The sequence below is a fragment of the Oratosquilla oratoria genome, chromosome 23, assembly GCF_046742065.1.
Source record: "Oratosquilla oratoria isolate Oo_2021 chromosome 23, ASM4674206v1, whole genome shotgun sequence".
Taxonomy (NCBI): domain Eukaryota; kingdom Metazoa; phylum Arthropoda; class Malacostraca; order Stomatopoda; family Squillidae; genus Oratosquilla; species Oratosquilla oratoria.
In genome coordinates, this window is record NC_134799.1 from 35,946,702 (window position 1) to 35,971,961 (window position 25,260).

Here is a 25,260-nt window from a genome sequence, read left to right on the forward strand (position 1 = left end):
TAAAAAGTGTAATGAGAAATAGACATTTGGGAATGGATGCTAAGAGGAGATTGTATGAAGGAGTGATTGTGCCGACAGCACTGTATGGGGCAGAAACATGGAACATAAGAGGAGTTTGAATGTGTTTGAGATGAGGTGTCTGAGAAGTATGATAGGGATTACTAGGCTAGATAGAGTGAGAAATGAGGAGGTGAGGAGGAGAACAGGGGTGGAAAGGGAGTTGGGAATTAAGGTTGATTAAAGAGTATTGGGATGGTTTGGACACATGGAAAGAATGAGTGAAGAAAGATTAGTAAAAGAGATGTGGAAGGCAGAGGTGGAAGGAGTGAACATGAGGGGGCATCCTAGGATAAGATGGATGGATGGGGTAAAAGGGGCATTGGGAAAGAGAGGAATGTCTGTTGAGGAAAGATGGGAGAGGACAGAAGATAGGGGTGAATGAAGAAGGGTTGTGTATGGATGATGCTGTGATGCATGAGGGGGTGGGCGATGGGGGGTGAGGGAGTATGTATGAAAAATAAATTGATGAAGCCTGAAGGGATTTCTCCCCATCTTCTAATTTTCTGCATGAGGGGACAGAGAGGGGGGTTGCTGAATTGGTGAAGTGGTCTTGCTGTGGATGTACTGTGTCTTGTGACACTGCTTCTGACCCAGGGCAGTGGATAGGATGCAGGGATGACCCGTCATCCAGGAGGTGCCAAGATGAAAAGGAGGGGAGTGGAGTATGTAGGAGATGGAATGGGTGGGAGTGGTGTGTATGTCTTTTTCTTTTGGCTACCTCCCATGTATGGAGGAAAAGAGCCTTTGGTATATGTATGTATGTTTTGTGCATAAAAGCACACAAAACTAAATTATATCAAATCTGAATCATAACAGGTAGAGGTATGAGTTGTAAATGTTGGAGATGTCTAAGATCACATATCTATACAACTCTCCATCCACCTCAGATTAGAATATGTAGTCATGGTGTAGTCCCTGTACAAAAGACAAAATAAAGGATATAAACAAGATTGAGAGTTTACAACCAGCAGCAACCAAAATGATCTCCAACCTAACAGACATTATTACAAGAAAGAAGGGTGACATGACTACTACATTCAGATCAATTGGGACCTTCAATCTGCAGTCTGTCAACCCATCAACAGCATAAAATTGTCTGTCCTTAGTTGGAGCAAAATCTGTAATGGATATAATTATGCTCAAGAATTAATATAAAACACTTACAGATGGCCATCATTCCACGTTCAAGGTCTCCAGAAAGTTCTGATTTGATGGCATCAGCAAAGGGTTTACCCTTGATCTTCTTGTAGTCTTCAAAGACAAGCCTCAAAAGAGGATATGAGTAGCTGGACATAATTCTATTGAACTCTGCTTCATCTGTGCCCATTTTTGCTTCACCTGAAATACAAAACACCTAATTATTCACCATGTTTAGCGAAGAAGAGGGGGAGAGAGAGAGAAAAACAAGAACTATATATATATGTGTGTGTGTGTATTTACCTAGTTGTATTTTACGGGAAGGGGAGCTATGCTCGTGGTGTCCCGTCTTCATATCTCATTTTATCTAAACTATTTTTAAATTCATGTATTGTTTTTGCACACACTACTTTCTCATCTAACTTGTTCCAACTGTCTATTACTCTGTGAGGTGTGTGTGTATATATATATATATATATATATATATGAGGCGTGTTTTTTAGGTGAGAACTGTTTTGAAATTCCACCGTTGTGGCGCTACAGTCGGCACTTGGTGCATGAGCATTGTGTACCACTATCTTTTGGCTAGCCACAGCTGCCATTACGGAATCATCTGACTGTGTTTAAGTTTGTTTGTGAGTATTTGAAAGGCCTCCTCTGGTTGAGAATGCCGCCAACTGTGAAATATGCACTGTGATTTGTTTTCTTACTGCTAAAGGCATGAAAGCAGCTGAAATTCATCGTCAGATCAGTGTATGGAGGAAACATTATGAGTGTGTATGGAGAAAACATTATGAGTAATGGGATGGTGGGGAGATGGGAGAGCTTTTAACCTCTTCAGTACGGGCCAAAATCTCGCGGGCAGCATTAGCTGCCAGATGTACGATGTGTCGTAATAATACTCGCATCATAAAATATAGTCACCGCTTATATCGATCGTTCTCTCGCTCAACCGTGAATTTTGATAACCATAGAAAATGTGATGAAGACAGTTTAGAGAGCATGTCATTACGCAGGGGCAACTACAATAAATATAATCAAGACGCCGATATGGCAGCCTCGCGTATCCACTTGCTCCTCATGCTGCCTACGTATGCGGCACCGTATGGAAGGGGTTAAAGATGGCCGTACAAATGTGCATGCTGAGGAACGAAGTGGACGACCTTCACTCACACTCCACACTGAGCCAATCAAACTCAAGATGTGATCAGATCATTTGGCTGGGAACAACTTGATCACCCTCTGTACAGCCCCAATCTAGCGCCCAGTGACTACCACGTCTTCCTGCATTTGAAGAACCATCTGGGTGGTCAGCACCACAATGAGGGTGAGGATGTCAAAACGGCCGTGTTGCAGTGGTTCTCTAATCAGGCGGCAGATTTCTACAAAGATGGTATTCAAAAGTTGTTTGTACGATATGAGAAATGCCTTAATATTGGTGGAAATTATGTTGAAAAGTAGATTACAGTACAGGCTTTCATGTGAAAATAAAATTGTTAGGAAAAGTCTACTTGTTTAATTTCTATTTCAAAATGGTACTTAAAAAACACGCCCTGTGTGTATATATACCTTAAATACCCATCTGTATTTACCTAGTTTTACCTAGTTGTATTATATGGGAAGGGAGCTATGCTCGTGGTGACCCGTCTTTGTATCTTTCAACATCAAGTTTTTTCTTAAAATCTTGAATAGTGTTTGCACACACTGTTTCTTTATCTAAGTTATTCCAGATATCCAGCACTCTGTATGGGAAGCTATCTTTTTCAGATCTCTTCTATAGTTATCCTTTCTGAGTTTCTTTTCATGACCTCTTGTTTTTCCATTGTCATATTTTAGTAAATCATTCCTATCAAGGATTTCCATTCCTTTCATGATTCTATAGATAGTCAGTAGATCACTTCTTTCTCTTCTCTGCTCCAGTGTTGGTAGTTCCAATTTGGATAATCTCTGTATGTCAATTTGGAAAGAGCTGGTGCCAACTCTGTCATTGCTCTCTGTATTCTAATTTCCTTATATTCTTTTTAGTACTGGGTGTCCATAGTGTTGCTGTGTATTCCAGTTTTGGTCTTATTAATGTAACTAATATTTTTTTAAATAATTTTTTCATCTAAACAGTCAAATGTCACTTTCAATGACCTTAATAGGTTGAAGGTTTCTCTGACTATTTTGTTTATATGTTTATCCGGTGTCATGTCTTTGCTGATTATTACTCCAAAGTCTCTTTCCGAGCGCACTTTTTTTATTTCTTCTTCACCAATTTTATAATTTTTTTATATTCTGTTTTTATTTTTTCCAAACTCCATTACACTGCATTTCTTGATATTGAAAGTCACTTCCCACTTTTGAGTCCATTTTTAGATTTTGTCCAGGTCTGATTGTAATGATTCACAGTCCTCTGTACTTACCTTCTTTAGTACTTTTGCGTCATCTGCGAAGATATTCATATAACACTCAACTCCTTCATCCATGTCATTTATATATAGCAAACATAATTGGAGCCAGCACCGACCCCTGTGGGACACCACTTATCATTTCTTCCCATTTCGAGAATTTGTCTCTAATTACTACCCTCATTTTTTTCCCAGTCAGGAAGTCCTCCATCCATTCTAATAATTTCCCTCCAATTTCACCTATTGATTCTATTTTTCTTATTAATTTCTTGTGTGGCACCTTATCAAATGCTTTTTGTAGGTCTAGATAGGCACAGTCTGCCCATCCATCCCTCTCTCCAATTATTTCTATTAGTCTCGAATAGAAGCAGATCAGGTTTGTTGAACATGATCTTCTTTGTCTAAATCCAAATTGCTTTGAGTTCAATATAGTTTTTTCTTCCATCTACTTTTGATCACTTTTTCACATATTTTTGCTACTGTGTTTGTTAGGGAGACCGGTCTGTAGTTAGTTGGATTTTCCTTATTTCCTCCTATATATATTGGTACAATATTTGCCTTTTTCCAGTCTAGTGGTACCTTTCTTTCTTTGAGCGAGCATTTGATTATATTGTATATTTTATCTGTTAACTCATTTACGCATTCTTTCAGTATCCAATTTGCAATTCCATCCAGACCATGCGATTTTCTGACAAAGGTTTTTTATTTAGTCACTGATTTTCTTCTTTATTACAGTTATTTCCTTCATTGGGGGGATTTCTGTCTCTTTATTCCCTCACAGTTAAGCGAATTCTCGATTGTGAATACAGACTTGAAGTGATTGCTCATAATTTCTGCCATTTCTTGTTCTGCATATTCATGACTTCCTTGGCACAGCTTTTCTATTTCTTGTTTGTTTCCTTAGTTTACCATTCACATATCTGTAAAATAGTTTAGGTTGTTCCTTGCATTTGTCTATTTCTTTTTCATAGTTTCTCTTTTCATCTCTGCGTATTTTTACATAATTGTTTCTTAGTTTGATGTATATTTGCCATTTGCTTGTTTTTTTTTTGTCTTTTTTCAATTTTTCCAGGCTTTGTCTCTTTTATCCTTAGCTTCACTATGTTTTTTGTTGTAACAGTTTTTTATGTATACTCTTTCTTGCTTTTGTTGAGGTACCTTTTTTTTCACTCCCTCATTATAAATTTCTTTTAGTATATTCCATTTTTCTTCAATCCTTGTTTCATCCTTTAGGAATTTTTCCCAGTTTGCATTACGAAAGATTTTTTTAAGTTTCTCAAAATTCAATTTGTTGTACATTGGTCTTCCTATTCTATGTTTCTCATTTCTTCTTAGGTCTACTTGGTCTTTTAGCTCGAATTCTATTAGTACATGGTCACTCTTTCCTAGTGGTGTTTTGTAATCTATTTTGTCTACAATTTCGGGTTCTGACGTAAGTATTAAATCCAGTCTCGATGGTTCCACATTGTTTTTGCATCTGGTATTTTCCTTTATTCAAATAAATATGAGTCATTGTGTATTTGATGGTCACATCAAGTAGCATGCTGACCCATATGTCTTCTCCACCCTTTTTTGTCATTTCTTTCCAACATGTTTCTTTTGAGTTAAATCACCCATAATTACTGTATTTCCTCTTTCCTTCAGTATATCAGTCAGTTCATACTTAGTGTCCTCCAGCAATTTGGAATGATCTTGTTCTGTCCAGGACTGTGTTTTGGGGTGTACATACACTACTACAAATTTTCTACGTTTCATGTGGTTGCTTTCAACTTTCATCATAACGGATTCTACATTGTTTTTTTCTTCGGTTAACTTTGTCACATTGTTTTTTTCTTCGGTTAACTTTGTCACATTTAAGTCTTTCCTGGTCGAAAATAATACTCCCCTCCCACATGTGAAATGGGATAAGAGTATGACAGAAAATTTTGAAAGTAATAAAAAGATGTTTTGGAAGGAAATTAGGAGAGGAGGTGAATCAAGTAGAGAAGAAAAGGTAAAAAAAGTGCAAATGGAGAGATGATAATGGAAGAGGTGGCAATAAGAGGAAGATGGGCAGAGTATTTTAGGGATTTGCTAAATGTGAAGGAGGATAGGGAGGGAAAGGTAGTTGCAGTGGGAAGCACTAAGAAAATGACAGTGATGAATGAAGAAGTGGAGGAGAAATAAGGAAAGATGAGGTGAAAGCAGTTGTTAAATTGATGAGAGCATGTAAGGCACCTGGATTGGAGGGTGTCATGCAGTGTCTAAAAAAAGGGAGGTACAGTGATGGTGGACTGGCTGGTGAGAATGTTTAATGTTTGTCTAAAAGATGGTAGAGTGCTGGAGGACTAGAGGAGTGCCTATATATTTCTACTTTACAAGGGAAAAGGGGACAAGTGTGAGTGTAGTAGTTTCAGAGAGATCAGTTTGTTGGGTGTAGTTGGGAAGGCATATGGGAGGGTTTTGATTGAGAGGATTAGAAGAGGAACAGAGGGACATTGGTGAGGGACAGTGTGTGTTTAGGAGAGGTAGGGGTTGCATGGATAAAATTTTTGTTGCAAGGCAGATTTGTGAGAAAGCTGTAGGAAAAGGTAAGGATGTTATTTAGGCTGGTGATCTATGTCCCACATTGGGCCATCAAATGTTAGGCTGGTAGTCTACCCCACCTTGGACAGCCAGTTAGGCTGGTTGAAGGCAAACTCTAGTGGAGATAGAGTTGGTTTATTAAAATAAAATGTTGGGCAGTAGTGATGACTGTTATTCAAGTCATGTCTCTGGGTGATCTGCTTGCAAGGAAGCAAAAAAATGGGGGTGAGAAAGCAAGGTGTAGTGAGCTAGGCTCGTGTATGCTGCTCCAAGCCTATCTGCATCTTTGGCATCCATTCAACTCCTGATATACACAGGCAGGTCATGACCTGAGCTCCTAATTGCTGTGAGGTCAAGTGTGAGGTGAGGAAAGTCAGAGGCAAAACTTTCTGATGCCAGTGACTCATGAAGACAGAGGGTGTTCATTCCTCAATGATCTAGTTGTTCTCATCTCACGTGGCTGAGGTAGTCATTACTAAGGCTGGTGAGCAGCACATGTGTTCCTGAAGGAGGCTTTGTGTGATGGTCATGTGGTAGACCCTAGCACTAGTTAGTCATCCTGGGGCCCCATGAGCAATTCCCTCAAGGAGGCTCTCTCCCACCCATGGACCTCTGGGAAGCTCTGGGTTGCATTGCAGTTGAGTAGATGTGAGCATGTCCCATGGGGCCACTTGGAGGTCAGAAGGTTGTGAAATGCCAAAAAGAGGTGAGGACTGTTGAGCGAGGAGGTGAGGATCGGTCGTGATGACTACTACTAACAATGTTTTTTAGGCCTTTATGGATTTGTAAATTGTAAAAGGCTTGTAACAGGACAGACAAGAAGGCACTGTGGGAGGTATTGTGGATATATGGGATAGGAGGAAAGCTCTTAAGAGAGTAGTAGAGCCTGTGTTAGAATTAGAAATGGAAAGAATGAATGGTCTGCGGTTAAGGTGGGATTTTGCCAGGGATATGTTATGTCACCTTGGCTAACTTCGAGAGGTAAATGCAAGGATAATGGGCTGGGGGTTAGAGATGGATAAAGAAAATGGAGAAAAATGGGAGATAACCCAGTTGTTGCTTGCTGACAACACTGTGCTTGCAGCAGGATCAGTAGAGAGATTCAGGAAGTTAATGACGGAGTTTGGGAAGGTGTGCAAAAGAAGGAAGTTGAAGATAAATGTGGGTAAAAGTAAAGTGATGAGATGTACAAGGGGAGAATGTAGCAGCAAATTGGAAGTGAATATTAAGGGAGAGAGGCTGGAGAAAGTGGATAGCTTTAGATACTTGGGTGAGAATGTGGCAGGAAAGGGAAGAGTGGAGGTGGAGGTAGAATGTAGATCAAGAGAAGCAAGAAAATACCTTGAGGGATTAAAAAGTATAATGAAAAATAGACATTTGGATGGGGCAAAACCATGGAACATAAGAGAAGAATTTAAATGTGTTTGGGATGAAATGCCTGAGAAGTATGCTGGATAGAATGAGAAACAAGGTGAGGAGGAGTGTGAGGATGGAAAGAGGGTTGGGAGATAGGATTGATGAAAGAGTGTTGGGATGGTTTGGACACATGGAAAGAATGAGTGAAGAAAGATTAGTAAAAGAGGTGTGGAAGGCAGAGTTGGAAGGCATGAACATGAGGGGACAACCAAGGATAAAATGGATGAGGTAAAAGGGGCATTGGGAGAGAGAGAGAGAGAGATGTCAGTTGAGAAAGGAAGGTAGAAGACAGAAGATAGGAGTGAGTGGAGAATGGTTGTGTATGGATGATGCTGTGATGTATGGAAGGGAGTGGGTGGGGGATGGGGTGATGGGAGTGTCTGTGAGTGATATTTTGATGCAGCCTGAAGGGATTTTTCCCAGTCTTCTCTTTTTTGCATGAGGGGATGGAGAAGGGGGTTGCCGATTAAATGAAGTGGCCTTGCTGTGGATGTGCTGTGTCTTGCTACACTGCTTCTGACCCACAGCAGTGGGCGAGATGTTGGGATGACCTGTCACCCAGGAGGAATCAAAATAAGAGGGAGGGAGGGGGTGAATGGGAGTGAAGTATGTGGGGATGGAATGGGTGGGAGTGGATTTTTTATCTTTGATTTTTGGTTACCTCCCTTGTAAGGGGGGAAAAGCCATTGGTATATGTATGTATGTATGCATGCATGTATATGTGTATATATATATATATATATATATATATATATATATATATATATATATATACATACATATATATGCATGTATATATACATACATACATATGTATATATACATACATGAAACCGCCTTGCTGTGGATGTGCTGTGTCTTGCAACACTGCTTCTGACCCAGGGCAGTGGACAAGGTGCAGGGATGACCCATCATCCAGGAGGTGCTAAGATAAGAGGGAGGGTGGAGGGGTGTGGAGTGTATTCAGGGATGGAATGGGTGGGAATGATTTTATGCCTTTTCCTTTTTGGCTACCTCCCTTGTAAGGGGGAAAAAGCCTTGGTATATACAGACGCTCCTCAACTTACGTTTTAGTTACGTTCCGAACGGCCGAACGCAAGTTGAAAATGAACGTAAGTTGTTACTGTACTATACATCCGTAAATTCTATTACCGTATCTTATAAAACACCCCTAAATCATTAATTATACACATAACATTGTAAAATAATAACATTAATTTCAAATAAATTAAATTCAAGCACCATATATTGAGATGGTGGAGGAGGAGGGGGAGGAGGATGAGGCAAGGCACGTTCAGTCTGGCGTTTGTGCCATGTAAACAATGGACGCAGCATCATGCGTAAGTATTGTTTGAACTACGTAAAATCGAAAAAACGTAAAACGAATGAACGTAAGTAGAGGAGCGTCTGTATATATCCTATATATATATATATATATATATATATATATATATATATATATATATATATATGATTTCCACATGCTGAAACCATGTATTAACTGCATCCAATCATGTTCATGTAATGCAAATATCTACATAGAAAAGATGATCTAAGTTTTCAGATACACTACTCTTTTGCAATCAAAATTTTGTCGAGTTTACGAAATACCATTCACCATGGCTAGAAAGGGTGAAGAGGGCACTACAATGATTGGATACATAAGGAATATCTATTGAGCAAGGAAAAGAATGCAAAAGATAAAATTAAAAGGAGAGAGTAAGAATGTTAGGTCTTTGACATGTGGGCTGAAAATCATATGAGTATCAAGTATCAAACAAAACCTAGAACCTTAGGATTCTTTCCCAATAGGAGGATTTGGCCACTTAATTTTACTTTATGTAGATAAAAAAAGGACAAAGTACACCATAGTTTGGCTAGTGCATTTATCATGCATTATTCTATTGTTAACAAACATGTGCAGTCTGTAATCTATATTCAAACCCATTTCATATAGTCCTATCCTTCAAATTAATAAAATGATCAATTCAAGTAGAGATTTCAGTAACAAATTGCACTAGACTAAAGAAGTTATCTTCCATCACCTGGCAGTTATCCTTTGGCTGAATAGAATTATACAGTTTTAGCTAGTGATGTTTGTATGTCACCAAGATATGAAAATTGATCAAGATAGTTCTAATATTTTTGACCAGGTGACAATTTTTCCAGATTTTGTTTTGATGAAAATAAGATAATTGTTTTCAGATGTGGAGCACATTCAGAAAAAAACTGATACCAACAGACAAGTAAACCATTTTGTCCTCAGTTACCCAAGCATATGAACAAAATTAATGTAATATCTGATGGAATCTGTACAGGTCATCACTGGGTATGAGTTAATCCCTCCAGTTTGTGATCCACATCTTGCTAATAGAAAGTATATGAGACCTGCTTCCTCTTACCAGCTTTGTAGAGCTGCTGTGCAAGGGTGGGAGCCAAGTTTGGATCACAATTGTGCTCATCTCTCCCTCCAGCACACATAGAAACCAAAAGACGTTTAAAATCTCCAGAAGTGTCACCCATTATGTCCTGTTCCAATTTTTTGTGGTAGAGGTGGTAGTAAGCATTCTTGATGTGGTAAATATAGGCATTGTCTCCTGTGCACAGGATCTCTACCAGTGTTCTTTCATCAGTGCCAAGACCAATGATGGCATGATTGATTTCTTTGGCAAGGTACTCATAGGTTGGAGTCATGAGAGCTACAATGACTTCCTCAAACTTGCCACTCAACTCACTCTTCAAGTCCTTAATCAAATCCTGGAATGAGAAAATTCCCATTATCTTATGGTTGGTTTGCAAATTAATCTAAATATTAAATTTTTGTACCTTCATGTGATAAAGACATTTTCAATGATTTTATTTTGGTAAACCAAAACATTAACCATGATTTTGGATTGAATATGAACCCTCTTTCCCCTTATAAAAGAGGAAGCCAGCCAAGGTATACACCTGCCTTTCACCCATCACACACCCATTTGTTTCACTTTTACAAATCTCTTAGCTCATTGTGGATGAAGGACCATCTCTGCCCCCCACCCACTACCCAGGTCAGAAGCAATGCAGCAAGACACAGCACCTTCACAGCAAGACCCAGCAGCTGAAGCAATGTTTATCCCACTGCTAAAAACTAGCAACATTCTTTGAGTTCATGGGCTGGTAAAGGAGAAATTTAAGGAGAGTAGCAGAAAAGTGGGATAACAGAAATAAGAAAAATTATCAACACACATCTTTGAGTAGATCAGTTTCCATTAATAAAACATCAACTGCTTAAAACATCATTACCCTATACAGAAAAAATGAATAATCAGATCTAAAACTCAGGGTTCACACAAGGTACTAAAATACTATTTGAAGCATCTGAGACCAGAGGCTAAAAGACAAATAAGACAGAAGCAACTTTGATTCTAGTTATCTCTGTATGAAAATAATTACTTTAAAAAAATATGTCTGAAAAGAATGAGGTTCATCAGAAGTAAGAATTTCTGATTTATGAGAAAACTAATTATGCCAAAAAATATAGTGCTGAAAAGTCTATGAAAACGTGTATTCATAGTATATATTCTGTCTTTGTTCTTCCAAGAATAATGATGCATAATACCTAGCTATCTATTTTTATACCAAAAGGTTTCTTTCCCCACACAAGGGAGCTAGCCAGACAAATCATGCACCCATCCCACACCTATTTGTTTCCATTTTAGTTCCTTGTGGATGAAGGGCCATCCTTGTTCCCCATCTACTGCCTGGATCAGAAGCAATGCAGCAAGACAAAGCACCTCCATAGCAAGGCACAACAGCCCAAACTGGCTTAGCCCCACCACTTTATCTTTATCTACATGGAAACCCTCCCTCCTTGTTTCCTCACAGGTAAATAAGTAAGACATTGAGATATCCCTTGCATAAGATGGAGAAATTTTTTTACCCTCCTACCATTTCACTAATATCTTCTGGATTACGGAGCATGGGATCCTGAAGCATGAAAACAAACATAAAAACAATTTACATGGAAATTTAAGTACATACATACATATACCAAGGCTTTTTCCCCCTTCCAAGGGAGGTAGCCACAAAAGGAAAGGCATAAAAACACTCCCACCCATTTCATCCCTAATTACACTCCACACCCCTCCCACCCTTCCTCTCATCTGAGCACCTCCTGGATGACGGGTCATCCCTGAACCCTGCCCACCGCCCTGGGTCAGAAGCAGTGTCGCAAGACACAGTACATCCACAGCAAGGCCGCTTCATTTAATCGGCGACCCCCCCTCTCCGTCCCCCTTTGCATATAAGGAGAGTACGGGGAGAAATCCCTTCGGGCTGCGTCAAAATTTACTCACACATACTACCCCCCCACCCCCCCCGCCTATTCCTCCTCATGTCGTCACAACATCATCCATATACAACCATTCTCCACTCACCTCTGTCTTCCGTCCTCTCCCTTCCTTCCTCAACAGACATTCCCCTCTTCCCCAAAGCCCCCTTCACCCCATCCATCCACCTCATCCTAGGACGTCCCCTCATGTTCACTCCCTCCACATCTGCCTTCCATACCTCTTTTACTAGTCTTTCGTCACTCATTCTTTCCATGTGTCCAAACCATCCTAATATTCTTTCATCAACCCTCTCTCCCAAATCCTTTTTCACCCCTGTTCTCCTCCTCACCTCCTCATTTCTCACTCTATCTAGCCTAGTAACCCCCACCATACTTCTCAAACACCTCATCTCAAACACATTCAAACTCCTTCTCTCTTCTTCTCTTATGTTCCATGTTTCTGCCCCATACAGTGCTGTTGGCACAATCACTCCTTCATACAGTCTCCTCTTCGCATCCATTCCCAAATGTCTATTTCTCATTACACTCTTTAAACCACCAAGGCATTTACTCGCTTCTCTCAATCTACATTCTACCTCCACCTTCACTCCACCTTTTCCTGCTACACTTGCACCCAAGTATCTAAAACTATCCACTTCCTCCAGTCGCTCTCCCTTAATGTTCACTTCCAGTCTACTGCCACTTTCACCCCTTGTACATCTCATCACCTTACTTTTACCCACATTTATCTTTAGCTTTCTTCTATCACATACTCTCCCAAACTCTGCCACCAGCTTCCTCAATCCCTCCTCTGACCCTGCCACAAGCGCAGTGTCGTCCGCAAACAACAGCTGGCTCACCTCCCACTTTTCTCCATTTTCTTTAACCATCTCCAATCCCTGACTCACTACCCTAGCATTCACCTCTCGCACCACCCCATCCATGTATAAGTTGAACAGCCAGGGCGACATAACGCATCCTTGACGAAGTCCCACCTTTACTTCAAACCACTCACTCTCTCCATTTCCAATCCTAACACATGCTCTACTACTCACATAAAAACTCTTGACAGCTCCCAAAAGCTTTCCTCCTATCCCATAAATCTGCATAACCTCCCACAGTGCCTAATATTTTGAGAAGTAAAGACTTATTACAGATGAATAACATCATCTGATATTAGCCAGAATAAAATTCTCAAAGGGAATGACACTTCTCAATAGGTTTACACTTCCAATGTGAAACCATTTCCAGATTTTCTCCTATTTATCTATCGATTTGTTGCCTTGTTTCTCTCTTGCAGAAGACCTGCAGCCCTCGGGAAACAAGCCACAACCACTGGTTCAGCCCATAAGTCACACAGTGAAGAGATTATGAGGAGTTGTCTTTTAAGTGACTGAGAGTGGACTAATATGTGCTCTGTATCTTCTGTAGTGTCTGAGAAATGACAGGTATTACAAGAATGGATAGAGTTAGAAATGTGGAAATTACATCTAATGGTAATGTGTTTGTATTCAACATATCTTTCAACTCATTATATAGTATTTGTACCTTACAATGTGGTGAAAACATATGTCTTTCTTTAAATAAACAGATAATGAGCTTTAAGGTAATTATATTTATCTACTGGACTATTGAGTTAGTGCATTCATTTATGTGCCAGCAGTCATGTGTCTTACAACACACTTTCCCATCTTACAAACACCTTTGGTTTTGTGGAATTGTGACAGCAACTGTATTAAGTTGTTTTGAGGAATTCATGTCAATGGCTAGCCTTTTGTTATACTGTATTTCTTTCACTGGCACTGTATACATAAGTATCATTACATTTAATTACAACATATGAATTAGCTAAGGGTTGTAGCTACTACAACATAATGGTGAAATGCACATGGGGAGAGTTGATTTCATTGCTTTTAGAAAAATTCATATAATTCACTTTAACCTTTATTTCTATCTACTGCTCCATTACTTCTGGGGTGCCCTACATTATCACAAGAAGACTCAAACTGGCCATGCTGAGCTTTCACCTACCCTGCCATAGGACTGCTGGTACTTTTGCATGATCTGCATTCTCTGGATATTGGTGCGGTTGGCTAGGATGGCAATGATTGCCTTTTCATCTGTGCCAAAGCCCTTCATAGCTTTGCGAAGAGCTGCTCCATCACTACTTGGATCAAAAGTTGCAGGGGGATTGACAGTGGGAATTTCCTGAAAAACAGAAAAACTTGAGCATCACAGTAATACCACAGAAATACTACAATTTTGTGTATAATTAAAATTTGTGTATCTATGGTTTAAGATATCCCTAGGGTTGCCAACTCTGTTAACCCATTAAACTCCGATGACAAGATGTCTTGTCATTTGGTCAAATAAAACAAAAAATTATAAAACACCAAAATGTTTGATCCAACACCAGAAAAGTATGACGTCAGTCCTCGCTTCGCTGCGAGCGAAGCGAGGATTGACGTCATATTTTTCTGGTGTTGGATCAAACATTTTGGTGTTTTATAATTTTTTGTTTTATTTGACCAAATGACAAGACATCTTGTCATCGGAGTTTAATGGGTTAAGCAGGCCCATGCAGAGGGGGGGTTGCTGGGGGTGCCCGAGCACCTGCCCCTTTGCCCTGTGCCCCAAAAGTGCCCTTCACAAAAATATATAAAAATGAATGAAAAATTATTTCTCACAGGCTTTTTCCATTTTCTTACCATTCAGAAATTATAATGTGGAAAATGGTGTTGCACCCTACCAGATAGCTGCCAAATACGAATAATACAAAAGAGTGAAGTGCTCAATTTCCAGCCCAAAGCACCTGCCCCTCGCAATGTCTGTGCACGTTACTGCTGTTAAGCTACAATAAAGGACATGAAAACTTTATTGATATCTATTTAAGTGGCTATAGATCAATGATTCCCAAACTATGGGGCGTAATGAGGATACAAGGTGGGGTATAAAGTCATCTGCTAAAAAATCTTGTTTAATAATTTGCCTTTTATTGGGGCTCCCTTTCAATCACATATTTAGCAACTTTAGTTAATAAAATGCCTCGTGCATGTATTATTTGTTTCGTTTGTTTTAATCCAAACAACAATCCTTGTTTTTGACCTAAACATTACTAAGATATAAATAAAAAATATATAATTTCATATATATAAAAAAGTGGGGAGTCGTGTGGATCTACTGGAAGCAGAAAGGGGTCGTCACATGAGATAGTTTGGGAACCAGTACTATAGATCATAAGATACCAAAATTAAATGCAGTTCAAAATTGCATTTCTCTTATCTAAATGAAAATGCAAAACCAAGAATGAGCAGACATTTATTTTACCTCGATCAAAGTATTTTAATCTTTTAAACTGTATTTGCCCTGGCTTTTTTGCTGCCTTCAGAAAATTTGTATCATCTTTGCTGTTTTTAGAGAATTCCAAACAACTATCTTTTATGTTAAAATGCATGAGAAGTTCATTCTTAATTCAACAGAGCATAAGTTACTTTCAGCTTGCCATTTAGATGACATTAAACTAAAAACTCTTTCACAATAAGATGATGTTCAAGGAATTGATAGTACAAAAGAAACTATTTTGAAAATATTGATACATTTAAAGTCCATAGATTTCAAAATAAAATACCACTTTCTGGTTGTTATTTTGAGCTTATGAAGAGTTCAGAGGTTTTGATAGTGTCGAAATTTCTTTGAATTAATACTACTTCATCAAAAAGTTCATCCATCTTTAATTTAACCTTTCCTTCTAGCTTCATATGTTCTACTACTTCTACAAATTTCTGAAACTTTGGGAAATTAACTCAGGCTTGATAATTTGCCGAATGTTGAATTTTCATCGAAATCTGTTCCGTTTCTCCAAATATCTGATAATAACATGAAATAGTGGCACTACTATTACAAGTTTTCTCACATAGATTTCACTATTCTTCTGGTACTTATAATGAATTACAGCTTGATTTTGTGAAGGGCCTCATCACTACATTGTTGTATAATGTGCCATATTTGTTTTGGTTCTTTGTGAGTTCAGTTGATAGGCGGGAGTATTGCCTTTCCAAATGTCCAATGGCACCTCCTTTCTTTCTCTATTGTTTTTTCTTTTCTTTTTAGTTGGTGGTTCTCATATTTAGTAACATAGTTATGATTTTCTGGTTTTCCCAAAATGAGTGCCTTTTATTAATAGAAAATTGAGTTACACATAAAATGAGGCTAATTTTACACCCTGGTCTGGGGTCTGGCACTTTGTGCTTCTGGTATTGTGCAGAATGCAGAGTTGATAGAGTCTGCACTCTTACAAGAAGTAAATGCTTTTGGAATCCCAACTTGAGAGCAGGAAACTGAACTACTAGTCAAAATTATTTCAAAATAAAGGACAAATAGTGTCATTTCAAATTTCAATAAAGGACAAGGACAAATAGAGCTGAATAAAGAACTGTCCTTTGAAACAAAGGACAGTTGGCAACCCTAGTTATCCCCACTGTTTCATTATTTATGTTTCTGATTATCTCACTATTTCATTTATCAGTACATCACTATAAATAAGCTGTAATACTACCCAAGTCTCTATCCCAACTATTTGGGTATTTACACATTTCTGCTGTAATAAAAATGTTCGTATGTGAGATGCTGCCCAAACTTCACTGGGACAGCTAGTATCTGTTCCAAAATCTGAAAAATTCTGAAATCTGAAATGCAACTGGCCCCAAGGGTTTTAGATAAAGGGTTGTGTACCTGCATTTTTTATAGTGCCTTGAAAGCTGGGAGGCGTGACCCTTCACAAAGTCTTGATAAGGCATCTCGTGTGTAATCAGTAGAAAGCTTATGACTAATGCATGGCTTGCTATCTTGAGGCCAAGTTTGGACACTGTTGGTTAGCTGTTGTTGTTATTAACATTATATATTATCATTATTAGTAGTAGTAGCAGTAGTAGTATTACTTAGTTTCATCATCATCATCTTTATTATTACTATTATTATTACTATCATTTGTCTCTGACAGTGGAAATCTCTATTCATATGCTAATTTATTATGCTGCAACTGCCGCTCCATTATGCTGTCCCTCCAACTCTTAATATTGTCCTGTATCACCTGATTTTTTTTTTTTTTTTTTTTTTTTTTTTTTTTTGTCGAACCTTGTGATGGGGGAAAATGAATACTGTCACGGTGTTCCCACTTGAGCCATACAAGGCGGAAAAAAAATAAAATAAATAACAAAAAGGAAAAGGGATAGGACTAGGCATCCTATTCTCTGTAGCCCCAAAGGGAACATTCCTTAAAAATGCAAAGGCATAAGAGGGTCTGGAAGGAGTTTTCCAATCAGAACCCTAAGGTTTGGGTCTTTTAATGTGCGTGGATGTGGTACAGATGAGAGTAAAAGGGAAGAGCTAGGCAGTATATTTGTGAGAAGAAAGATGGGTGTGTTGGCACTGAGTGAAACTAAGTTGAAAGGGAGGGGTGAGTTTGAGTTTAGGAGTAGTTGGGAGGGTGTCAGGAGTGAAGAAAGGATAAGGGAGAGAAAGGGTGGATATACTAGTAAGTTTAGAAATAGGTAAGCGTGTAGTGGAGTGGAAGGAGGTTTCATCAAGGTTAATGTGGATGAAGGAGAAACTGGAAAGGGAGATGCGGGTCTTTATAAGTGCATATGGGCCTGGTAATGAAAAGAGTGGAGAGGAAAGGGAGGCTTTTTGAACAGATTTCAATGAGAAATAATTGAAGTGGGTGGGAATGGATTTATGCCTTCGACTTTAGCTACCTCCCTTTTAAGAAGAAGAAGAAGAAGAAAAAAATTGTATATTTATGCACTATTATTGATATCATTATCATTATTACCGTTATCATCATTATTATTTATATTATTATCATTGCTTTCTTATTATTACTATCATTATTGTTTCATAATTATCATTATTACCTTGCAAGTGGCTGGCAACACCGAGGCGATGTATGGAAGGGGGGCCACCAAAGGCCCCCTCGTCACCCTCGGGTGGGGACTCTCCAGACTCCGTATCAATTCGTTCAAAGTCCTCATAAGCCCCTCCACCTTATAGATCACCGCCCCCAAAGACGTGGACACTCGTGCGCAATTCATCAACGACGATAATCGTTCAAAATGCATTTAATGACTTATTTAATGTGTTCGTAGGCTAATCGAGCCCACGCATGTCAAAGGTCAGACTCCATTTAGAATGCAGCTGAAGAGTAAGAGATAAGTGGGTGTGTGTGTGGGGGGGAAACTTACCGTGTAGGGCACGGCAGACGCCATGGTGCTGGGACCGGTGCTCCCGTAGGGGGTGCTGGTGGCGGCGGGGCAAGGAGAGGGCGACCTCCTTCCAGGCAGAGGTGCGGCACTGACGTTCGGATAGAGCGTGTTTCCTTGCACGGTGTTCTCCGGCGTGGGATACGGAGATCCTGATGGAGGAGGAGGGGGGTAGGCTGTGCCTCCCGACGGAGGGAAGGAAGACCCAGAGGGCGGGTACGGGGACCCTGACCGTGGGTAGGGGGTTCCTGGGGGCTGCGGGTACGGCGACCCCGGAGGAGGATACGGGGATCCCGGTGGAGGAGGGTACGGGGAACCTGGAGGCGGTGGGTACGGGGACCCTGCTGGAGGATACGGGGACCCTGCTGGAGGATACGGGGATCCTGCCGGAGGATACGGGGATCCTGCCGGAGGATACGGGGATCCTGCCGTTGGGTAAGGTGCACCAGGGGGAGGAGGAGGGTAAGACGATCCTGCGGGAGGGTAGGGTGGTACTCCGGCAGGTGGATACGGCGAAGGCGGGTAGGGAACACCGGGAGGAGTCTGTTGGTAGCCTTGGCCGGGCTGAAAAACAAAAAGAAAATAGACAAAAACAAAATAGAGCCTTGGCACATCAGCCTTTGGAATCGACCAAATAAAACTGTCCGGTGAGAGTCAGACCAGAATATACACACACACACACATACGGCAGCTTATCCAGCAAGAGAATTACACTCGACCCTCGATATAAGATATTTTGGATTTATGGAATTTAAGATTGAAGGAATTCTTGTTATCTAAGATATTCCAACATCGATGAAAAGTTGGCTGCTACACAAAGTTTGATTTTTTTTTTTTAACATGGCGCCCCTAAGAGTGCGAAGTCTTTTACATCCGTAATACTTTAAATTGGGGTCCTTTACACTGGTGAACTCTCCCTTCCGAAATCAGTCCGGTGACAGCTACAAGACTCTATGAACAAACCTTGAAAGTGCGAACTGCTTCAACAGTGTTACGATGTAAAGATTCTACTTGCTTGCCTGCTTCCCTACTTGCAAACGACTGACAATTTCACCAACGCTGTAACGTAATTCAAAGGGACAATCGCGCCTTGAATTTGGTCTTGCTCACTCGAGACCTCACTCAGACTGATCCTGTCCCTCAGGGGAAAAAATCCCTTAAATTCCTCCTTTCCCATTTTCACAACTCGAACTCGGAGAGACATTCTCACCAAGGACAGAATCACTTAAAGATATTGCTAACAAAATACCCCTTCGACTCGTGTTTCTACTCTACCTCCGCCCTCTCTCTCTCTCTCTCTCTCTGGGGATGGGGGGGGGGGGTCGTAGTACGCTTCCGGACCTCGACCCCACTGGCTCCGATCGATAGCCCGAGAGGGAAACGAGGTGATTCCGCCGACAAGTTGGCGCCAGTAGGAGCAAGGCGACGCCAGGCGCTTCAAACTCGCCGACTCACCGTCCTAGAATCAAGAAAGGGTGGGGGGGGGGGAGGGTTACGTGGAGCGGCGAGATTAGGCTTCCGCAGGTCTTGTCGCTTGGTTCTGGAGGAACACGGGGCAGTTTCAAATCACCGTTTCAACTATAATGTGCTTTGACGTCGATTCTATATTAAGGATATACTTGCAATTGAATTGATGCAAGGTATTCCCAAATTACAATTTCGAATTCAGTTGCACAGGTACCTATGCCAACTACACACGAAATTGCAATTGGAAATTTATCCATGTTTGGTTTCAACGACTAGACTTCAACACTGAGCTCCAAAGTGCTTCAGTTTTGCCAATTTCTATGAATTGGTCAACACGTTATAATCACGACTGCGTCTCATTTTCATTTTTCAATTAGAACTGCAATTGATTACTAACGAGTCGTGTCACTGTTACCAATACTTAACTAACAATTACAATTGGTCCAAGCCAGGTCATGGTGGGTAATGTGGGGTCACAAAGGCTCGAGTATTTTGTATATCATCCAGACCCTCTGTATTCGAGAAACATTATTATACATTATTGGCGTAATCGGAAGCATGCTGGTCTCGCATTCACTTAGTTGTGGGTTCGAATCCCGTATTCCTCTCCAATTCTCAGAGCCCAAGCCCATGGGGCAGCTACTCAGCGCCTCCTGGCGTAGGCTCCTCACCTCCTCCTTCTTCTTTTATATTTGAGGGACACTATCGCTCCCAAAATGGGGCGGAGGATGGCAGAAAGGAGATTCAAAGTATTCTCTTGAATGGAGCGGAGTCTCCATACAAAAATGCTGCGTGACTGCGGTCCGTAGAGCTGCCACGGAGTGAGTGCAATAAAACATACAAACGATGCCCCATCCAGGGATGGGTGTGTCTGAATGTGAATGGAAGTCCAAAGGGAAAACACTGTTGAGTCAGTTTCCTCAAGAGGCATCCTGTATCATTTCATTCATAACTGCAGTCTTACTGAAGTGTGCGTCAACTGAGACGGAACACGCAACTATACATGTGTAATGCCAAGCGTACTTCCCATGTGATTTATACACTAAGAAAAAAACACCCTTTGGAGTTTGGGTGCATGGCAGACGAATATCTGGGTTGAAAAAAAAACAAAAAAAAAAAAAAAAAAAAAAATGCACAAACCTCCCCCTTTTCCGTCGCTCCTCCCCCCCCCCCCGCCTCCTCCTTTCCATCCATTAGAGGCCACGCGGTGCAAATACGGAAAGAGACGCCCTGGAAGGCGGTTGGGGGTCCCCCCAAGCACTCAGAATCCCATTCGCGCATGAAAGGGATTGACTATGTTTCATTAGTCTTCCTTTTCAATATTTTGGGACTTCAACGAATTCCAGATGGACCAGACCAGAGTTGCGTCTCCTCTCTTTCTTTCTTCTTCTTTACCGGAGACTACTCGCTCAAAAAGAATACTGATAACCTTCAATTTGCACTACCCCTCCTTTCTATCATCTTCCTTAAATTTCCATTTTACTATTTCTGTGAGTCGGCCTCTTCGGTGCGACGATGATGTTGATTTATTTCCAACAAAATACTAATACTGAATTTAGTTCAGTGGCGTTCGCCGAGATATACAAAAAATCAAAAAGATGGATTAATATATAGATGAATAGACAGACAAATAAGTAAATGAACCCACTTTCATCCGGCAGCACAGTTAATCGGCACCCGGGGTTTATCGTTTCCACCCCCTTCGCTATCGACCGGGTAGCCAAGAGCATCAGGATGAGCTGGAACGAACGGCTGCAAAAGGTTAACTGGGGAAAGGCCAACGGAATAAGTTTTCGTGATCCCCACACCCCCACCCACAGGCTCGATTCGACCCTCACGTGGATGCGATTGCCCCGCCACCTCTTTCCTCAGACGGGGACCACCGGCTCCCTCTGAAGGTCTTGTGAGCCGCCTCTGCCGCCCCCAAAGCCCCTATGAGCTCCGTCAGCTACTAGAGCGTCCGCCGCTCCTCTAACAGCTGCAGTCTCTCTTTTCTACTGCCCCTATCCCCCTCTGAATAGCTACACTATTCCACCTCCTCTCCACAAGGTGTGTCTTACATAAACACCACCGAACGGGCTCAAAGCCCGTGGGAGTGATACTTCACTCCCCCCTCCCCCCCCAAATAAAAAGTCCGCCCCCTCCCACTTCCCTAACCCCCCCCCACACACACACACACCTTCACCCATCCCAGAGGTTCTCTCTTCCCCTCAAATGAAAAAAACCGCCTGCATGGGCACGGGTCCCTTCGGGTCGGGACTGGGGGACAGAGTCCCCCCCCCCTCACACACACACACAAATAGTCGGAGAAACCTACAATTTACTAAAACCAATAAAGGTGGCCTTTAAGTACATGGATGAGGAAACGATAAAGAAAATATTAGTCACGCTGATAAGACCAAGATTGGAGTACGCTGCGACACTATGGACACCCAACACACACACACACACACACACAAAAATCTAAAGAAATTAGAAAGAATCCAAAGAGCAACGACAAAGATGGCACCAACAATTTCAAAATTGACATAAGCCTACGAACAAAGATTGTCCAAACTGGAACAAAGAAGAGAAAGAGGAGATCTACTGGACATTTACAGAATCATGAAAGGTATGGAAGTCCTTGACAGAGAAGATTTATTAAAGTGGGACAGAAGAAAAACAAGAGGACACGAAAAGAAACTCAAAAAGGGTAGTTATAGAAGAAATCTGAAAAAGAATAGTTTTCCACACGGTGATAGGTGTCTGGAACAAATTGGACGAAAAAATAGTATGTGCAAAATCCATAAAAGAATTTGAAAACAAACTAGATGCTGAGAGATACAAAGACGGGTCACTACGAGCATAGCTCCCTTCCCGTGTAATACAACTGGGTAAATACACACACACGCACTCACCTGATTAGGGTTATATCCGGCTGGATTCAGCGGGTAAGGCGGGTAACCGGGATAGCTCATTCTGAAAATAAGAGAGAAAAACAGAATTCAAAACCAATTCACCTGCGGGCACTGAAGATCGTTTCTTTGAGGTGATACTATTTCGGTGATAATGGTATCACCAGGGGTGGGGCCCTACTTTTCGCAACGACAGTACCACCCATGCGTGTCCTCATGCAGTAAACCCTGATTTATAATAAATCATCAAAATATGTCGACGAAAGCGTTTCGCCTAAAGTTTTACGACCTTGGTGATTGGTCCGGTAACTGACAGAATTTTAGCCAAGTACCAATCGCTGGGCTCAAATAAGTAGTACAGCTTTAGAGGGAAGTGCCTATATTGTGGACAGAGACGCTATGCAAATTCTCCAAAGCCCGAGTCAGTAGTTCTGTCCCTGTCAAATCTCCCAAAACAACATTACACCGATTTACATCTAGCATACAAGACAAATAAAACCTAGAAACTGGACACCAGTTTATATTTTCCCGAGCCCGCAGAGGTTTAGCTCGCACCTCTCCTTGGCTCGCTACCTCCCGAGTTGAGAGCAGTGCCACATTCTTCACTTCCCTTGCCTACCAGAGACCAGTCACTGGCACCTCGGGTCTCACGCCATCAATAATACAATATATTTTCTTCGACTGACATGTGAACCGATTGTTGCCGGGTACTGGGAGCTGTGGTCAGCGGATGGATTGCTCCATCTGCTTGGCGCCAGGCAATATCAAGTGGACCTGGGGGGGGGGGGGGGTGAACACCTGAGTAATGTGTCAGTGACGGCGATCGCCTATATTCCACACATTTTCTGTCAATGGTCACGTGATTTTTTCGCGGCACATTCACCCGGCTATGAGTTCACTTCCTTCGCTGCGATGTCACACTCTTTGGACTTCGTTCTGGTCACCGCCAACCGATTTTATTCAGCTTAAAGGAGAGGCAAACAAAGATGCGAGTTTACTGTACTAGCAAAGCAAGCAGTTTGTATACGCATGCACGCGCCCAAACACACACAATTTCAGTTCCAGGAAATGCACGGTACCAGAAATGACTTTAATTACTTAATAGCAAGTGAGACAATTACAAAGGCGAAAGAGGGGAAACAACTGAGAGTGATGATAAGAGATGACACGTCACAAGGCAAACACATTAACAAGATTGCTTGAGAAAATACAAGACCCCAAGTCGTCCAAGAATGCAATATGCTGCAGTGGTGTGATCCCCGTGCAGATACAAGCAAGATCGGGAGAATAGAAAGATCAGCGACAAGAACGATTCGCAGCCTTACAGATATGCAGTACATGGAGAGATTAACATTAGACCTGCCATCGTTAAAGAATCAAAGAGAAAGAGGCAGTGTTAGGATCAATAAATGGGGGGGGGGTTGAATAAGGTTGACTAAGAATCTTGATTTGGGACACCAAGGTAATTATGAGGTTATAGGAACGAGTTAAGATAAACCGTGTCTGAAGAATAAAAAAAAATAATAATAATAAAAAAAACACAGACGCATAAACTCCTTCAATTGCCTAGGAACTGATATAGCATAAACTAGAATCAATCTTTGATTCAAAACGAGATGTGATGATTGGACAACAAGTTACTGAAGGGTGTGAAGAAATTTTGTTTTCCATACAAATGCTTAAACTTCTGGAATAGCCTAGATGATATTGCACATGCTGGAACCGGTATACGGACATTTTCCCACATCACATTTTCCAACATGTAGGGCACCTTATCTTATTAATTTCATAATAATTATTAATGTGCGATACGGATAATGTTATAATTTTATATCAGACTTATATGATTTATGGATATCACAATTCAAAATCAGAAATCAATTTATTAGAATAAAAATATCAATTAATGGAAATGGTAATTATTAATGAAATTCCAAGATATCTTTGAATTTGAAAATACATAGTAAAATACATAGTAAGCCTAAAGAACCGAATAGAGAAATGTCGAGGGTGTGTGGCGACACTTATAGATGAATCAACCAAGAGCAATTGGAGAACACAACCATGTATCAGATTATTCAACAGTGAAAGTAGACAAGGCTAAAGCAGAAATGAAGAGACTGGCTGAGATAGGAGTCTGTAACCATGTGCAAACAATCTCCAGGATTGTATCTATCGTTAATGACGGAAATGTCAAAGCAGGCATCCCGGACGAAGAAGCCTGTAAGAAAGCCATCAGACGAAACATGCCGAAAGATTCAGCAACATTAGATGAGCTTGTCATAGATGGAAAGTGGGCAGCAACATCAACAGAGAAAAGTGAAGAGATTCCTGTTGTATGATAACCAGATGTTTGGCCAGGTGATAATATATGCAAGTGATACAGGTCTGGAGAAACTAGCATCTTCAAGATGTTGATTCATGAATGGGAACTTCAGCATCATGGCTCCAGACCTGTTCGAGCAGATTTACGTCATAAGAATGTCGTTCGGTGATACGTCTATATCCGTCGGTTACTGTTTGTTGGAGAGCAAGGGTGAAGCAACGTATATAGACGCTACAGATCCTCGTTGACAAATGTCAGGAGCTAGGATACTTTCTTGAAGTCGAGAACATCATGGTGGATTATGAGCGGGCAGGACATGATGCGATATGAGGTGTATTCGACGATAATGTGAATGTGAGAGGATTTTTTTTCAACCTAACGTAATCTACGTGGCGAAAGATTGAGTCTCTGGAACTTGTAGACCACAACAACACTCAAA

General features: G+C 40.9%; 1 protein-coding gene across 4 annotated transcripts in view; it reads right to left on the reverse strand.

Moving 5' to 3' along the window:
* LOC143038060 (annexin B9-like) overlaps nt 1-25,260 on the reverse strand; it is an 88,274-nt gene that overhangs the window by 15,113 nt on the left and 47,901 nt on the right. For 3 of the 4 annotated variants that reach the window (XM_076206952.1, XM_076206949.1, XM_076206948.1), the window contains 5 exons: nt 22,499-22,559; nt 18,117-18,698; nt 13,909-14,085; nt 9,971-10,325; nt 1,225-1,398 (listed from right to left, as the gene is read on the reverse strand). In XM_076206952.1, coding sequence (XP_076063067.1) covers nt 1,225-1,398; nt 9,971-10,325; nt 13,909-14,085; nt 18,117-18,698; nt 22,499-22,558 — 1,348 coding nt within the window. In that variant the 5' untranslated portion in view covers nt 22,559. The remainder of the gene's footprint in view (nt 1-1,224; nt 1,399-9,970; nt 10,326-13,908; nt 14,086-18,116; nt 18,699-22,498; nt 22,560-25,260) is intronic. The other variant, XM_076206951.1, reaches the window with a different exon arrangement.